General features: G+C 42.5%; 1 protein-coding gene across 1 annotated transcript in view; it reads left to right on the top strand.

Moving 5' to 3' along the window:
- The window catches only part of RP1 (RP1 axonemal microtubule associated), a 318221-nt gene that overhangs the window by 75135 nt on the left and 228089 nt on the right, over positions 1 to 14997 (top strand). Inside the window, exons 18-20 of the mRNA XM_074985790.1 lie at positions 4690 to 4776; positions 8300 to 8432; positions 8692 to 8843. Coding sequence (XP_074841891.1) covers positions 4690 to 4776; positions 8300 to 8432; positions 8692 to 8843 — 372 coding nt within the window. The remainder of the gene's footprint in view (positions 1 to 4689; positions 4777 to 8299; positions 8433 to 8691; positions 8844 to 14997) is intronic.

Below are 14997 nucleotides of genomic sequence, written 5' to 3'. Positions count from 1 at the left end.
GCGCCAAGGGCCCTTGGCCCCAAACCTTCCACCCTCTGGGGCCCCCACACTTTGTCCTGGAGCCTGTGATGGTTGTCAGTCCCATTGGCAGTTTCACTGTCTTTCCTTAAGCTTCCTTATTACCAAAATCATGCAGACATCTGTCAGAAAGTGGAGATACCCTTGCCTCTAGAAGTACAAGGAATCACATCCTTTACTCATGTAAGTCAACATTAGCCATTGGATTCACATGAGAAAAGATTGCTTGGGCATGTTATACCTTGTATTGTAGTGGACGCACTTGGCTATGCCCTTCTTTAACAACTACGCCAAAGGGAATCCTTCTTTCGGCCAAATGGGTGCTAAGCTTGTTTAGGTGGATGTTGCCTTTGCATTTGTGTGACAGCCAGTGCATTGCCTGTTGTCACTGAAACAAAAGAGGACAGGCTGGCCAGCTGTGCCATTAGCCAAATGAGATGAAAAAGGAAAAGCAAACTAAGCGCAAGAGTTATACATACAGAAATCCCTCGATTTACGTGGAGGCTGCGTCCTGTGCAACCTCTGTGTAAATCAAATTTCATGTAAGTTGCTGGAAGGCTGGGGAGATCCCCAGAATTCCCCTGGCTGCAGGAGCAGGCAGCTGGAGCCTCTGCAGAGCTCTGCTGCTCCCTGGCTTTCTCCGAACTGAGGAAACCAGGGAGCAGCAGTACTCTGCCACCCTTCCAGCCACTCCTTCCCCCAGCTGGGAGAAGTGTGGGCGGGGGGCAGCCATGGGGACCCCAGCTTCTCCCAGCTGGGGGACACACAGCTGCTTCATCATCATCATCAACAATCGTGGCTTCAGCAACCACTGGTGTCCAATGCCTCCCTCACTGTTTCCTTCCATTTTTCCTTGTCCAATGCAGAGTGGCTTAGTGTCTGTAGATTAGCTCCACACCAATCTGCTATATCATCTACCCATTCTCTGAGCTGCTTGTGGCGTGGTTTCTCCCAGATGGGAGAAACTGCACTGTAAGCCTCTGTCTGCATGCTGGGCTCCCAAGCTGAGGGCTGGGGAAGGGGAGGTTTCGATTTGCATTTAACTCACGTTAACACTAGTTAAGTGCAAATCGAAATTGCACTTCTGGAGTGTTTACTGTATTCAGATTTTTAAATTAAAGGATAAAAGTGGGTAACTATAATTCTGCTAGTTTATTGACTCAGAACCAGGTTATGACATCATTACTTTAATATCATCGTATCCTGATCTCACTGACTTGTGAAGTAAGATGGTGTGCAGTGTAACTGAGGGTATCAGGATTTGAGCCTGTAGAAGAAAATTACTGCTGAATGAAATGGAGAACCATTGATGATGATAGCAACAGGATCATCTTCTAAGTGTTGATACATTTTGCTTTGTTAATACAGTCTAAATTTCCTTATGTTCCCATGCAGCTGATTAAACCTCTTGGAATCCTCCAGCTGTCTCAAATGTACTTTGCAAGTTGCTTAACCTGTGAGAACATCAAGGAAAACAGGAATATGGGTTAACATTATTCTCAAATATTCTTTATCTTAACCATGCAAAGTGTGACGGGAAGCAGGGCAATGTTCATATAAAAGGGCCTAAAGAGAGCTAGGCCCTGATATAAGGTTGGGGGGAAATATTGAACTATGAGAGGAGACAAGGAAATGTTATTTTTATGAATGAAAATCGAAAGTAGGTGGATAATATGAGCAGGGACTTTTTAAGAGACAGAATTAAAAAAAAAACAATTCAAATAGCTCTTTGAGATTTGAACCATCAGTGAGCTGGATTAGGAAAAAGGAAGATATGGCAGAGGATGCTGCCATTGGCCTTTTAGTCAAAAGAACATTCACCGCGAAATACTGACAGTGAATCTGCTTCTCAAGTGCCTGAGAACTTCTACTTCTGGTACAACATATAGGATATGAAATAATTTATATACAGTTTAAATAATGGTAACAGTTCATCAAAACACCTGAAAAACTGGGATAAAATTGGATTATAAGAGTATCCTTAATGTTTAAGACCTTACAAAATGCTTTGCAAAATAAAAGGTGAAAGAGAAATGCAACCTGTGAGCCGCCAAAAAGTTAAGAATTCATCAATGACTTTTGAAGGTTTACTGATCTGTACATAACGTGTTTTGGGAAATGGATTATTTAGTCTTTTGTAAGCTCTTTACAATTGTATGACTAATATTAGGATTTATGTTAGAAATTATTTGAACTGCATTGCTCGAAAGCCTTCTGTTGACAAAACTAGGGAGTGTCCACAGTACAAATACACTGTGTCAAGAATCTGTCGACAGAATGCAGCAGTTTTCCTGGCAGAGTTCTGTCTTGACCGTATGAAGCACAGTGCCCCGTTGACAGATTTTGTTGACAAAAATGTAGTGTAGACACTCTGGGGGGCCTTCTGTGGACAGAGAGGGCTTCCCGTTCACTGGGCTGCCCTGTTTTCAGAGCTTCTAGTTGTCTGTTCTATCAACAGAGAGCTGGGCAGTCTGGTCATTCTCTGATGACATCAGGGAGCCGCTGTTAGGTGTGGACGTGTTCTGTAGACAGGGGTTCTATTGGGAAATACCTGCCAACAGTGACTTCTGTTGACGGAACTCTGTAGTGTAGACACAGCTCTACTGTTTGTTTTCTGACCTGAGTTCAAGGGAAACTACCAGCATTGAGGGATTAAGAGTCCTCTCAAGGATTCAGAGTTTACTTTAATTATGGTCACTATTATTTAGTAGACTAACTACAGTTGCTCCTTGAACCAATCTGTGTGTGACTAAATCCTATGTCTAGAGTAGCCATTCTTACATGCTGTCGAAGTACCTGTTCCAAGAAGCAAGTGTTTAAGGTGTCATGGAACTGCTTCTCTAAAACATCTTTTCTGTGACAAATGGCCAGTTCGTATGTAGGTGACTGCACTCATTCACTGGTTCTTTTATAGCAATAGACCACGATCCTGCATTGGGATCTGCTTGAGCAGCCCCTGTTACTGTGCAAGTATCAGTGGGTATTGAAGCACATGAAGTTCCACTCTAGGAGATCCTGATGCAGGATCAGGGCCTGAGTTTTCTCTTTCATGTCTTTCATTGTCGGCCACTCAATACCTTTTCCCTCAAAGGAGGTTGATGATGCCTTTGTATTCATATGGGTTGGGATATCTATTCAGAGAGATTCGATTGTATGGTCTTATCTGCTCAGAAATTATTAGCCTGATTCTCTCCACTATCTTTGATGGAGTCAGTTCCAATTTAGACTAGTATTAGCTGGAAGAGAATCAGGCTCTTAGCTGCAGTGGACTTTTTTAGATACAGTGCTAGACTCCCACTTCTATAGCTAACCTATTCCACCTACACAGGTAGGCTGTCCCACTGAGGTTTTGACACACCCTCATATGTCAATAATGCTTGGGAGAGCCAACAGCCTCCAGGAACCCTGGGAAAGGTGTTTGTGGAATGGTGGTAGCAGCTCTGTGCTCCCAGAAAGCATGGGGCTGTGAGTGGAAAGGGCCTGGAGAATGTCAGACAGTCCTCAGCACTTCCTGGAGTGCAAAAACACTGCCCTCTCCCTCAGCCCTTAATGCTGCATGCCGCATATGGTACTACTGCTGTGGCAGAGGTCATGGCCAGAGCTCCAGGCCCCTTTGTAGCACTGTGCAACTTCCCCCATTACTTTCCGCACTCCCCTTTCCCCGCCATCGGTGGGCCTGATATTGCCTGTTATATCAATGTCCTCTTTTCCAGTGCCAGGCATTGGAGTTCATATGTTTTTGCCTTTAAGTAGCTGAGATTGAAAGATTCTGTTTCTGTTTTCACTTTTTATGGCACGCTGCTTGCTGTTCAATTTCATTATCCATGACTTTTACTTTTCCAGAATGTACTTCAATGTAAAGCATCCCTCCTCCAGCTCAACTATAATTTATGACCTCTCTTTTCCTGTACAGAGTTATTTTTGTGTCCAGTTTTGGCCAACCTATTTTCCTTTAAACTATTAGTTGAAACCATCTCAAAAATATTAATTTTCTGTGGCAGCATCCTGGTTCCAGTGGAGCTAATGTGGAAGCCATCCAATTATACTGGAGTTTAGGCAGAAGTGAAACTGAATAGGCTATTTTCAGAGCCCGATTTTGAACAGGGGCAGTCCAAGGTTTGCCTGAAAACACACATGAATTATTGCATGTCTATCATTGTGTTCATCGTTACTTCACCTTCTCAGGGAAATTGGGAAAGAATTACACTTATACATGTGGATTTGATGCCTAATTTTTGTTTGTTTGTTTAAATGTGGGCCTCTTTGTCCAACCTGAATGAATGGCAATAAGAGTAAACACAATATAAACTGTGAAGAGTATGATAGGGTGTTTTCTCTCTACTTCCAGTAAGCTAAAACCCAGGAAAGGAAATATTTAGAAGGTGTTTTTATTTATTTATTTATTGCAAAACTATCCTGAAACAAGGGTCTGGGCACAAAATCCACAGGATCACTATTACTGTCAAAAAGTTTCTTGCCCCAAATATGTGGGTACGTAGAATTTTGTAAGGCTGCCTTCTAATCATAAGTCAGCTGCATGGTCAGTTGTCCAGTGGTGGCTTTAGTTAAAGTACCTCTCACCTTCACATCACAAGCCCAGCAAGGCCAAAATATGGAGCTTCAGTGCTTGATCCTTATTTACATGTTGTGCTGTTCTGTGTTTAAATTCAGGTTGAAATAAAACCTATTGGAGAATTCTTTAAGATAAGAATAGGACATGATGGAACAAGTGAGCACCCAGAATGGAAGTTAGAAAAGGTAAAATTTTATGTTCAATTTTCTAATTGGTCTTCAGCGTAATTAGTACTTTAATTCATTGCTTTTTGACTACATAGTAAATTTTGGAAAAACTTAATGGCATGTTGGCTGCTAATTAAAATAATAAATACTTATCACTTTTCATCTCAGATCACTTTATACAGTAAGAATCATTTTACCTATTTTATATATGAGATAACTAAGGTAGGGAGGGGTTTAAAGGACTTTTCCAATATCATTAGGAAAGCCAATGTTAGAGTCAAGAACAGAGCAAACTCTGAGCTCTAGCTATTGAGCTATTTCTCCTGGGTAAACATAATCCCTGGTGTGCCCTGTACTCACACATGGAGCTATGTTGCTCATTAAAGTATAAAACTGCATTATAAAATAGATTTATAATTTATTAGCTCTAAGAAAGTTGACTCAGGACAGTTGTGGTGACAGTTTGTGGTAACTCACTCAGCTTGTCATTGATCCCCAATTTGGTTGGCTTTGGTTAAATCAATGCTTTTTCATCTTTTTTTTCATTTGTGGACCCCAAAGTTGAAACAGAGGTGTAGACCCCTTTGGAAGTCTTTAATCTAGTCTGTGGACTCCCAGTCTGAAAACCACTGAGTTAAATGAATCTCTAGCATAAGACAGCTAAAGGCTAGTTGACATACATACCTGCAACGAAAGTTCTTATAGAATGTCAAGGCAACATGGTGGAATGTTTTATTTGCAAAAACAACAAAAACTTGAGATTTTATCTCTGTTGCAACTTTTGGGGCACATTTCTGCTTGCTGTGTATAACCACAGAGTCCTTTGATCATGGTATATACTTGTATATCCCTGAGTATGCAAATAGTTACTTCCCAGGGCCAATGACAGATTCTTGGACTCAGGGGGAAAAATCTAATTTTGCAGTTAACCTGGGCATTCAGAGAGTGTGAAATTATTGGCAGACTGTGTAATCCCAAAATACATGCCTCCAAAGCATTTGCATAAATGTATGATCACTGTCAAGTGACATTATCTGGTTTATAAAAGGGATGGGCCAGAGCCAAAACTTTGGATTCAAACTCCCCTGAACTTGGTATTGTTAGCATTTTTTCCTAGTGTGCCAATCACTGTAGTGTATAGGTGCCAATTTTGAAGTACAGTAGAACCCAGAGATATGCGCACTTGAGTTGCGTGTATCTCGGCATAACACTCCTCTGAGTGGCGGCAAGCTGGCACCTGTCTCTGGGCTGCCTGCCACTCAGGAGAGCTGGGAAATTGACCAGTGCAGAAGCACTGGTCAGTTTCCTGGCTCCTGCACATGGCAGGAAGCCTGGAGCCAGATGCCAGCTCCCTGCCATTCAGAGGAGTGGAAGCTGACCAATGCTAGTGGGTTGGTCAGTTTCCCAAGTCCTGTCAGTAGCAGTAGCCAAAAGTCTGGCTCTTGGCTGCCATCACTGACAGGAGCGGGAAAACTGACCAGTGCTGCTGCACTGGTCAGTTTCCTGCCTTCCCAAGTTACGCAAAATTTGATTTACAGAGGGTTGCGCAAGAATACAACCTCCACGTAAGTTGGGGCTCTAATGTATTGACATTGTCAAATTTTGCATCCTAAAAATGGAACTGTATTTTTCAGTTTGCTGTCATTTGCTCTTACATTACCTCCAGAAACTGGCTGAGAAATGTCATGGAATTTCTATTACATCTCAGATATCTTTGTGGAGAGAAAAAAAAAAACACTAAAGCATGCGTATGAATAGACCAGTCAGTCCTTGCACACAATAATATCCATGCTTGGAAACACACATTTCAGAGCAACTAAATGGAATAATTCTATTGTGCTAGATAATATCTGGTTACATTTGGTAGAATAAAGTCATACTAGCACAGATCCATTATATATTCCTTTGAGAACTCTAGACCAAGTACCTATGCTTTGTCTCTTAAACTGCATGTAAGGAAATACTCATGCCTACTTTTTATTTTGTGGTTTAATCTTACTAGGCCTGAAACCTAAAACTAGAACTACATGTCATAACTGATTTTAACATTAACTTGGAGGGATGATGTTTAGGAATATCAGATCTGAACGGAAGTTCAAATATTTCAGTTTTGCTCAAAGGATTTCAGGAAATCTATTTGCCAAGTTAGTGGTTACAGTATATTTCTTTAATATGTTTGTCCAAGCTTCATAGAATAACTCTGGCATTTCAAAGAATTCCCTTCACTTAAAGATACCAATTAGCATAAAGGTTGTGTTATTCATTCACAGAATCACAGAATCAATTGTTCATGCAGCTCATTTGTTGTTGCCCTGAATCAGCAGGGGGAGCTGTGCCAATAGCCCTTTCAGGTTGTTCTGTAAATTCAATTAGTGATTAAAAATCTAAGCTGCAAAAGTATGTCATGATGGCACAAAAATGCTGTCTCTTTTATCATTTTAAGTAAAATAAATATCTACTTTAATTGGGAAGCAATGTAAAGCAGTCTTTTTCCTCATGTAAAATAGGCATTAGAATTTGAGGGCCACTATCTAATTTTATATTTTAATCATAAAGCTTTTATGCAGAATACCACCTTTCAAACTGCATCAAGAATGTAGAGACAGAATGGTTTTGGCACTGAAGGCCTGCTGCTAATGAATGCTGTGGAAGAGAAAACTGCAGTATTTGATGCTATAATTGAAAGCCAATAATAGCCATCCTTAAGAATGAAAGAGAAAAAAAAAAGCTCTTCTAATAACAGGAAGCCACTAATTAAACAGTTATTACCATAGCATGCCATAGCAAATATCTCAAAATTTGGATCCTGAACTATCTTAAATTGGGGGAAGATGCAAATGTGTTAGGATGCAGGGTTTAATTTGTTTCACTGCAGAAGCAGGAGTCAGCTACAGAATTTGGATCTAGATCCACCAATTTCAACATTGAGATTTTTTAGAATCTAGGAAAACACAAGATCCCCCTGCCAAAGTTGTGAGATTTAGATTCAGGAATTTGGTTTCAGCCTATTTCCAGGCATATTAGAAAGATCCTATAATAGACCCAACTCCTTTTCAAAAAACCTCATCTCATTGCTCATTTTTTCAGAATGTTTCCATTGTGTAGTTCTCAAGGCAGTTTTTCAATGAATTTATCTATGTACAAAACTCAAAACTGTTGACATTTAATAGGGCAAAAAGGCAAATTTAATTCAGGCGTTTGCTCATACTAAAAATAAAAAATATTTTAAGAGCTCTTAGAAGATAAAAAGAGTAGACGTTGGCCGACGTAGGAGAAATACCAAAGAAAAAGTGAGCTGAGAGATTCTCTCTGGAGATGGTCTTTCTACTCTAAGGTGGAGACACACTGCTAAAGTAGCAACAGAATTAGAAATGGTCTCAAACAGTACCTTTTTGTGTTGTGTGCTGGTCCTGTGATATTACTTGAAGACAGAAAAAGATGAGAAGAACACATTAAGGAGAAGGTACCTCTTTAATATTAGGCACTGCAGAATTGGAGACACTGCATTGCCTCATGGTTGTCGCTGCTGCTTCTTCTTTAGGTGACACTGCAACATGTAAAGACCAGGAAGACTCTGAACTTTCCAGCAAACAAGTGGTTGTCAAGAAGTCATGGAGATGGAGACACTATATGTGAACTTCCAGTAGAAGAAGCTGGAAAACCCATTTATCGAAGTATGTGTATACTTCAGAAATATGCACTTACATGTACTGGATTTTGACTAGCTGAATTATAACCCATGAACAGCATGTTCATAAAGGTGTTGTCAGCAATCCCCCAAAAAGTAAAATTTAGTTCATAAAATATAATGTGCAAATGTATGCAAGCTAAAGTTGTGATAGCCTCTTCATTATGGGCAAAGGATGAACACGTGAATTGTGATCTGTCTGGATGAATAATTAATTGGTGTTTTCCTTTCTCTGTTTTTGGAAGTTGTAAGATATCACATTTATGTTTACACTGGCCACTTGGAGCATGCTGAAACAGACTCTCCAATTTATCTGTGTATTTATGGAAAGAGAGGAGACTCTGGTCTAAGACTTCTGCATAAATCTGACATGCCAGTGAAATTTCAGAGAGGAATGGTAAGTCTGAGCCAGGAACCATGTTTAAAGTGGCCTTTATACATGCTTACAATTGGTTTCTAGGGGAACTAAGCAAAATTGTGAATACAGACACACAGCTTTATTTAGCTACTCTTTTATTAAAGGTGTTCATAGATACAATACAGTACATGTGGTCATTGCCATTTCAGGGAGATAATATAAATGAGGAAGGAACAGGATCTAGGAAACCAGAAATAAATAATCAAGTAAGAGTGAAAACGGGCAGTGGACGTAACATTAGAAAGAATGAAAGAATAGAAAAAGAAATAACTAAGATGATGAGAAAAACCACAAGGGAGAATAGAGACATTTTCAGTCAAAGCTTAAGAGATCAAAATTGGACACAAATGAATGCACCAAAATTGTTTCATGGCTTCAGATCTCAGTAGGAACATTTGCTGTCTATTTCTTCTATGATAGAAGAAATAGCTTTGTGAAGCATTTTGATACTGATGAATGCAATCCAGGTGTAAATGAAACTATCTAATTTGTCTTTCAGGTATCTAAGAGCTTTTCCATAAGTATACACACTCTGCATTCTTCAGTGTGATTTGGTGGACTGAGCAGGAGACTGAGTTTCAGAAATTAATGAATTCTAATTCTGGTTCCTTCACTGAGTGCAACACAGCACAATAAAATACTAAGGCCTGGCCCATGTCAGCTTGTCTAGGGCTTGTAAGGCTGAAGATGCAAGTCTATAAAACTGTAGTGTAGCTGTTCTTTCTTCTGTGGTATCAGCATATGGACACCAGCCTGAGCCCAAATGCTGTGTTTTTGTCATGTCAGTTGAGCTCTATTGTGTCTCAGTTTCTCCATCTGTAAAATGGGAGAAAATTAATGCATACTAGCCTCACAGATTGTATTGACATATCTGAGGAAAACTTTCATATACAAGGATAGGTAAATGCTAAATTGTTCAGCACAGTGGAACATTCCAGATCTAGAGAAACTGCAGGTGGATCTGGCTAATTTAACAGCATGGAATATAAATCTGCCTCATTAGTAATTCATTGGCTGAAAAGCACTGCACAAAGGACTCGAAATTCAGGACGTAAAGTTGCCTGAGAATTCTTCTTACACAAAAAATAAAAGGCCTAAGAATGAGGATATTCTGGTTTGGTCTACACTAGGAGATGAAGTTGAATAGAAGGGCTTAATTTCGATTTTATAAACTCTCCATCTACACTACTGTGCTCAACAGGTCGATTCTGAGGGACTCTATAGGTTGACTTTTTTGTGATGTTGGTTTCCCCTTGGAGTAACTCAAGAGGTCAAATTTGCAAAGTCCAACTATATAAGTGGAGACGGCAGTGTTATTAAGATCAATTTTATTATCCTTTAAACTATCCCGTAATGCCCCTCGAGGTGTCCTTTCAGGTCATGATTGTACCCTCACTGCTCTTCAGGTGCGCAGGACGTAGGAAACAGGAACTCTGGCATTTTGAATTCATAGCTTTATGAGCAGCATGGCGATCGCATCTAGCCACTTTAGAGAGTCCCAGCAAGGAGCCATCAGGACAGCCTCGGTCTCAGTTCATCTGGCGGGGTAGCCCCTGTCCTGCCACACCATGTGGTGGCTTGGCTCTGAGGACCAAACAGTGGCACATGAGACTGTGGGGCTGCGTGTCCTGCATGGGGTGAAAGCTTCTTCCCTGCACAGGATATAGCAGGAGCAGCTGAGATAATTTTTTCAGCGCTTCACATTTGTATGTGGCAGCCTCCCTCCCCCACAGGCACCATGCAGTCGGGGGTCTAGCCCACACCTCACCACGTGGCTCACCGCACCCCCCCAGCACCCAGCATCTGGAAAGCCAGCATCCCCACCCCACCGCACCATGTGGCGGCTGGGCTGCAGGGGGTTGTGCTTGTAGGAGAGGCTGAGAAACTTCTTTTCTGTTGTTCAGATTTATACTGGTCAGTCTCCTCTCACAGGTGCCATGCAGTTGGGGGTCTAGCCCTCATGCCGCCACTCCCCATGCTGGTGGTGCAGTGTGGACCATGCTCTCCAGACAGCAGCATGTCCTAGCCTGAGTGGGGTGAAGGCTCCCCTGGTGGGAAATATTTCTGGGGACTGTTGCTGGGGGAAGGTTTCCCCCACTGCAAAGATTTCTGGGGACTGGCTGACCCACATAAGGCAATGTGCTCGGGGGAAGGTTCCCCCGGTGGGGCTGCACCTGTATTCTGGTGACTGCACCATGTCGACAGGTACCTCAGCTGGCCCCTGCCGGCTGAGCTTTGGAGGGCCAGACCTAGCCACATCTATATTCTAGGTTCCCCGCTCCCCTGCCTAGGATCACTACTGTAGTACTCTACCTTCCCAGAGCATGTGGCTCAGGGGAGCTACACAGTCGCAGCAGTGGCCTATTTGTTCCATTTTTACCAGGGGAAAACAGCTCTTGCATGTACTGCCCTGCCCTGCCCTGCCTGCCCTGCCCTGCGAAAGGTGTTCTTTCACCAGGGGAAAACTGAGGTACCTGTTATCCTGTCAGCTGGAGCACAGATGCCCTAATATGTGGGCTGGACAACACTCTCAAGGGGTCAACTTTCCTCAACTTTTCTATCATCTATTGCTTCCTTAACTTTGCCAGATGTCTACTTATGATGGGCTCCATTGAAAACAAGTAAATGTACAGGTTTCCTGAAATGCTTGTAGATTATTGTAGCCTGAACAACTTTACCAATCCTTTTGGCTACTGTACAGGTTTTTCATGAGGCTCACACACTCAAGGTGTTCTTTCACCAGGGGAAAACTGAGGTACCTGTTAACTTGCCAGTCAGGGGTAGTGCAAACACCCTAATATGTGGGATTGACACCACATGTCAAGTTTCTCACTTTCCTCAACTTTGCTGTCCTCTGTTACTTCCTCATCTTTGCCAGCCTACCATGCGCTGGGCAGACTGGCACATAAATAGCCAGATCTGATGGTGGAAGTCACCAAAATGTCCTGATTCAGGGGCAGGCTTCAGAAAAATGGCTAGGTGTTTTCAACTGCAGGGGCAGTGAGGGCCATGCACTCTGGGATGATGACATCACACACCCACAGCCATTTGTGGTTCATTTTTTCCCATAAGACATGGGCAACCGCCCCCCCCCAATGCAATGGGGCTACAGGAACCAAGGCATAGGTGTCCACAATGTATTGCTGCAACAGTTGAACTTAGGCAATGTAGTGGGGACACACTAAGTCAGCTTTGTGAGCAGGTGTGGACACTCAAATTTGACTTTATACAATCAAGTGTTGCAAATTTGACTTTCACAAATTCAACTTCATTCCCAAGTGTAGACATACCCTCAGTTTTTTACCTCATTTGTTGCAAAAGTTGGAAGGTGTGTAGTGAATGAGGCAGGGGATTGTAGGAATTAAAAGTATAATTTGCTGGTTAAGATAGCTGCCCTGGAGAACTAGATCTGACAAAGTGGGTCTTTGCCCATGAGAGCTTATGCTCCAAAATATCTGTTAGTTTATAAGGTGTCACAGGACTTGTTGGTTTTGAAGATACAGACTAACTCAGCTACCCCTCTGATAGATTCTCTTTCTCTTTCTTTGTCACAGTGTTCCAAATATGATGCTGGGCAAACCACTTAAACCAAACCTTCACAAATGGCAACTGTGTTCCTCATTTTCTGGGTACTCAACTTCAAATGATTGAGCTCTGATTGCTAATTTGTTGAGCACTCATAGCTGGAACTGAGATTAATGGGAGCTCTATAAAATGCTGTGTACTCCAAAAGGCCTGACCTTACACTTCTCCAACTGAGCATCTACAATTAGACGACATTTTTGACAAATTTGGCTTTAATCTTGATGTTTCAACTCAGTCATGACATGGGGATAATAATACCACCTCACCTCACCAGGTTTTTGTGGACACCAGTTCATTAATCTTTGTAAAGAGCTGAGATGCTGCAGTGTCAGCATCACCAAAAAACAAAACAAAAGAAAAAAAAACAACCCCAAAAAAACATAAAAGAACCCGGAGGAAATGAACAATTCTGGATTCAGTGTAAAGTTTGATTGGTGTACAGTAAATAAAGCAGGGGAGAGGCATACAGAATGAGGATAAAAAGAAATATTAGTTACCCGCTTAGTGAGCACTGTCCATCTTGTGCTTTGAATGAAACGAAGGATCGTACAATTAAAGAATGTCTTATAATGCATATACCCAAAAGGGCAGAAGTAAAGGTGCCTGGACACCCCTAATTCTGGCATTCTTGTTTGAATTCTCTCTCATGTCCATTTCACGTTAGGTGTGCGTGCTCACTACATGCACTAGTGCTGGAAGTTTTTCCTTCAGCAGTAACTGTAAGGGAGCAGCTCTGGGTCCCATGGAGTAACACACACATGCTGAATTATAACTGGAGCTGCTAGCTCCCCCCACCCTCAGTTCCTTCTTGCCGCTAGTGAAGGAGCAGGCACGTTCAGCCACTTTGGTTAGCAATGTATTGTTCTCTGCTCGTATGAACCAGATGGAACTTAGTATAGCTGTAGATGGTTGTTGTTACAGTTAGCTATCATTAGTAGGTGTTTTGAAGTTTTTAGTTTTGAATGGGACTCAGCTGTGGGATGGGGTGTGCCCTTGTACCCCGGCTTTAAGCTCTGCCATTGCTGCAAATAGCTGGTGTTCATTAGCAGTTTGCATGTCAGCTGCCTAAGGTGCTCTTAAGTGACAAATATTGTATCTGCAAGTCCTTTAAGCATAGAACGAAAGAGCGTGATATTAATTGGAGAGCACTCCTAAGGGAGTCAGCACTCACTCCAGTGCAGGGGTAGCAGTCCAGCTCCTCACCAAGCGTGGTGGCCTCTGTGTGCAGTGTTCTACTGGCTCTGTACGCGAACTGGCACTGGAGTCCCACCATGGGTCAGCCAAGAAGACAAAAAAGATTGTGAGGGAAAGATCTACTTTCTCCCAAAAAAGAGCTAAGAGGGGTGGGTAAGCCAAAACCCACTGCGGGCAGCTCAGTGCCCCGTTTAGGAAGTCAAGCCCCAGCCCAAGTGGAGCAGTGCAGCCCATCCTATACTTTGGCTATAAACCCAGACAGCAGTATAGGCCCTGGCCAGCATCAGATGCTGTTGATGCTCCAAGTTCTTCAAGCAGCTCAGGAGACCCTTACACTCCCAGTGCTGGCTACATCAGCTCCAGCAGTGCCTTGGTCTCAAGGAAAACTCCCACTGGGATCTACTCATGGGTTCTCGCCTCAGTGTTCCACATGGAGAGAAATGTCCCACCATTGCTTGCCACTTGAGGTATGTGCCACCTGGCAAGAACTCTGGGACCAACCCCAACTATTTTCAAAGGCCTGGTACCAATCAAGACGCACCTCTTCTGTACAAGACCAGTGAGGAGAGGGGTCTTCACTTACTGGACATCTGAAAGGTGGCATTGGCCTTCTGTCTAGATCTTCAGTGCCAGAATGGAAAGGACTGAAGGACCCCCTTACTTTCCTTGCACAGGATTTCCAACTGGATCACCTCTCCTATAAAGACAAGTTACAAGCTGGCAGGGGTACCATGGCTGCCAATAGTCAGAAACTATTTGACTAGTGTTCAGGAATTCTCAGCTGCTTTCCTGGCACATGTCCTCATCCAGGACATTTGTAAGGCTGCAACATGATCCTCTGTTCGCCTGTTCACAGCGCTTCATTCCATCATACAGCAACCCAGATATGACACTGGGTTTGATAAGACTGTATCGCAATCTGTATGTCTGTGAACTCTTACCCACCTCTGTTAGTATTGTTTGGGAGCAACCACCTATGAAATGGACTTGGGCAAGTACTCAAAGAAGAAAAGAACACCATATCTGGTGTTCTTTGAGACGTTTTGCTCATGTCCATTACATGACCTGCCCTCCTGCCCCACTGTCAGAGTGCCCAGCAAAAAGGAATGGAGGCTGGGGAGCCAGTGGTGCCCCTTATTCCACAGCATGTGTGTGCTGCTCCAGGGGGTGCCAGAGCTGCTCCCTACAGATTCTGATGAGGGAAAAACTTCCAGTACCAGGGCATGTGATGAACACACATACCTAATAAGGAACAGATAATTGTCCTTTTCCTGTCTTTTGAGGGCTTGACTTTAAAACCTCAACATACTTTTAGTGTTTTTTCATCTCTCTATGTATGTAATAAACTTATACT

This window comes from Carettochelys insculpta, chromosome 2 (assembly GCF_033958435.1).
Source record: "Carettochelys insculpta isolate YL-2023 chromosome 2, ASM3395843v1, whole genome shotgun sequence".
NCBI lineage: Eukaryota > Metazoa > Chordata > Testudines > Carettochelyidae > Carettochelys > Carettochelys insculpta.
Note: the sequence above shows the minus strand (reverse complement) of the source record. Positions and strands in the feature narration are given on the sequence as shown.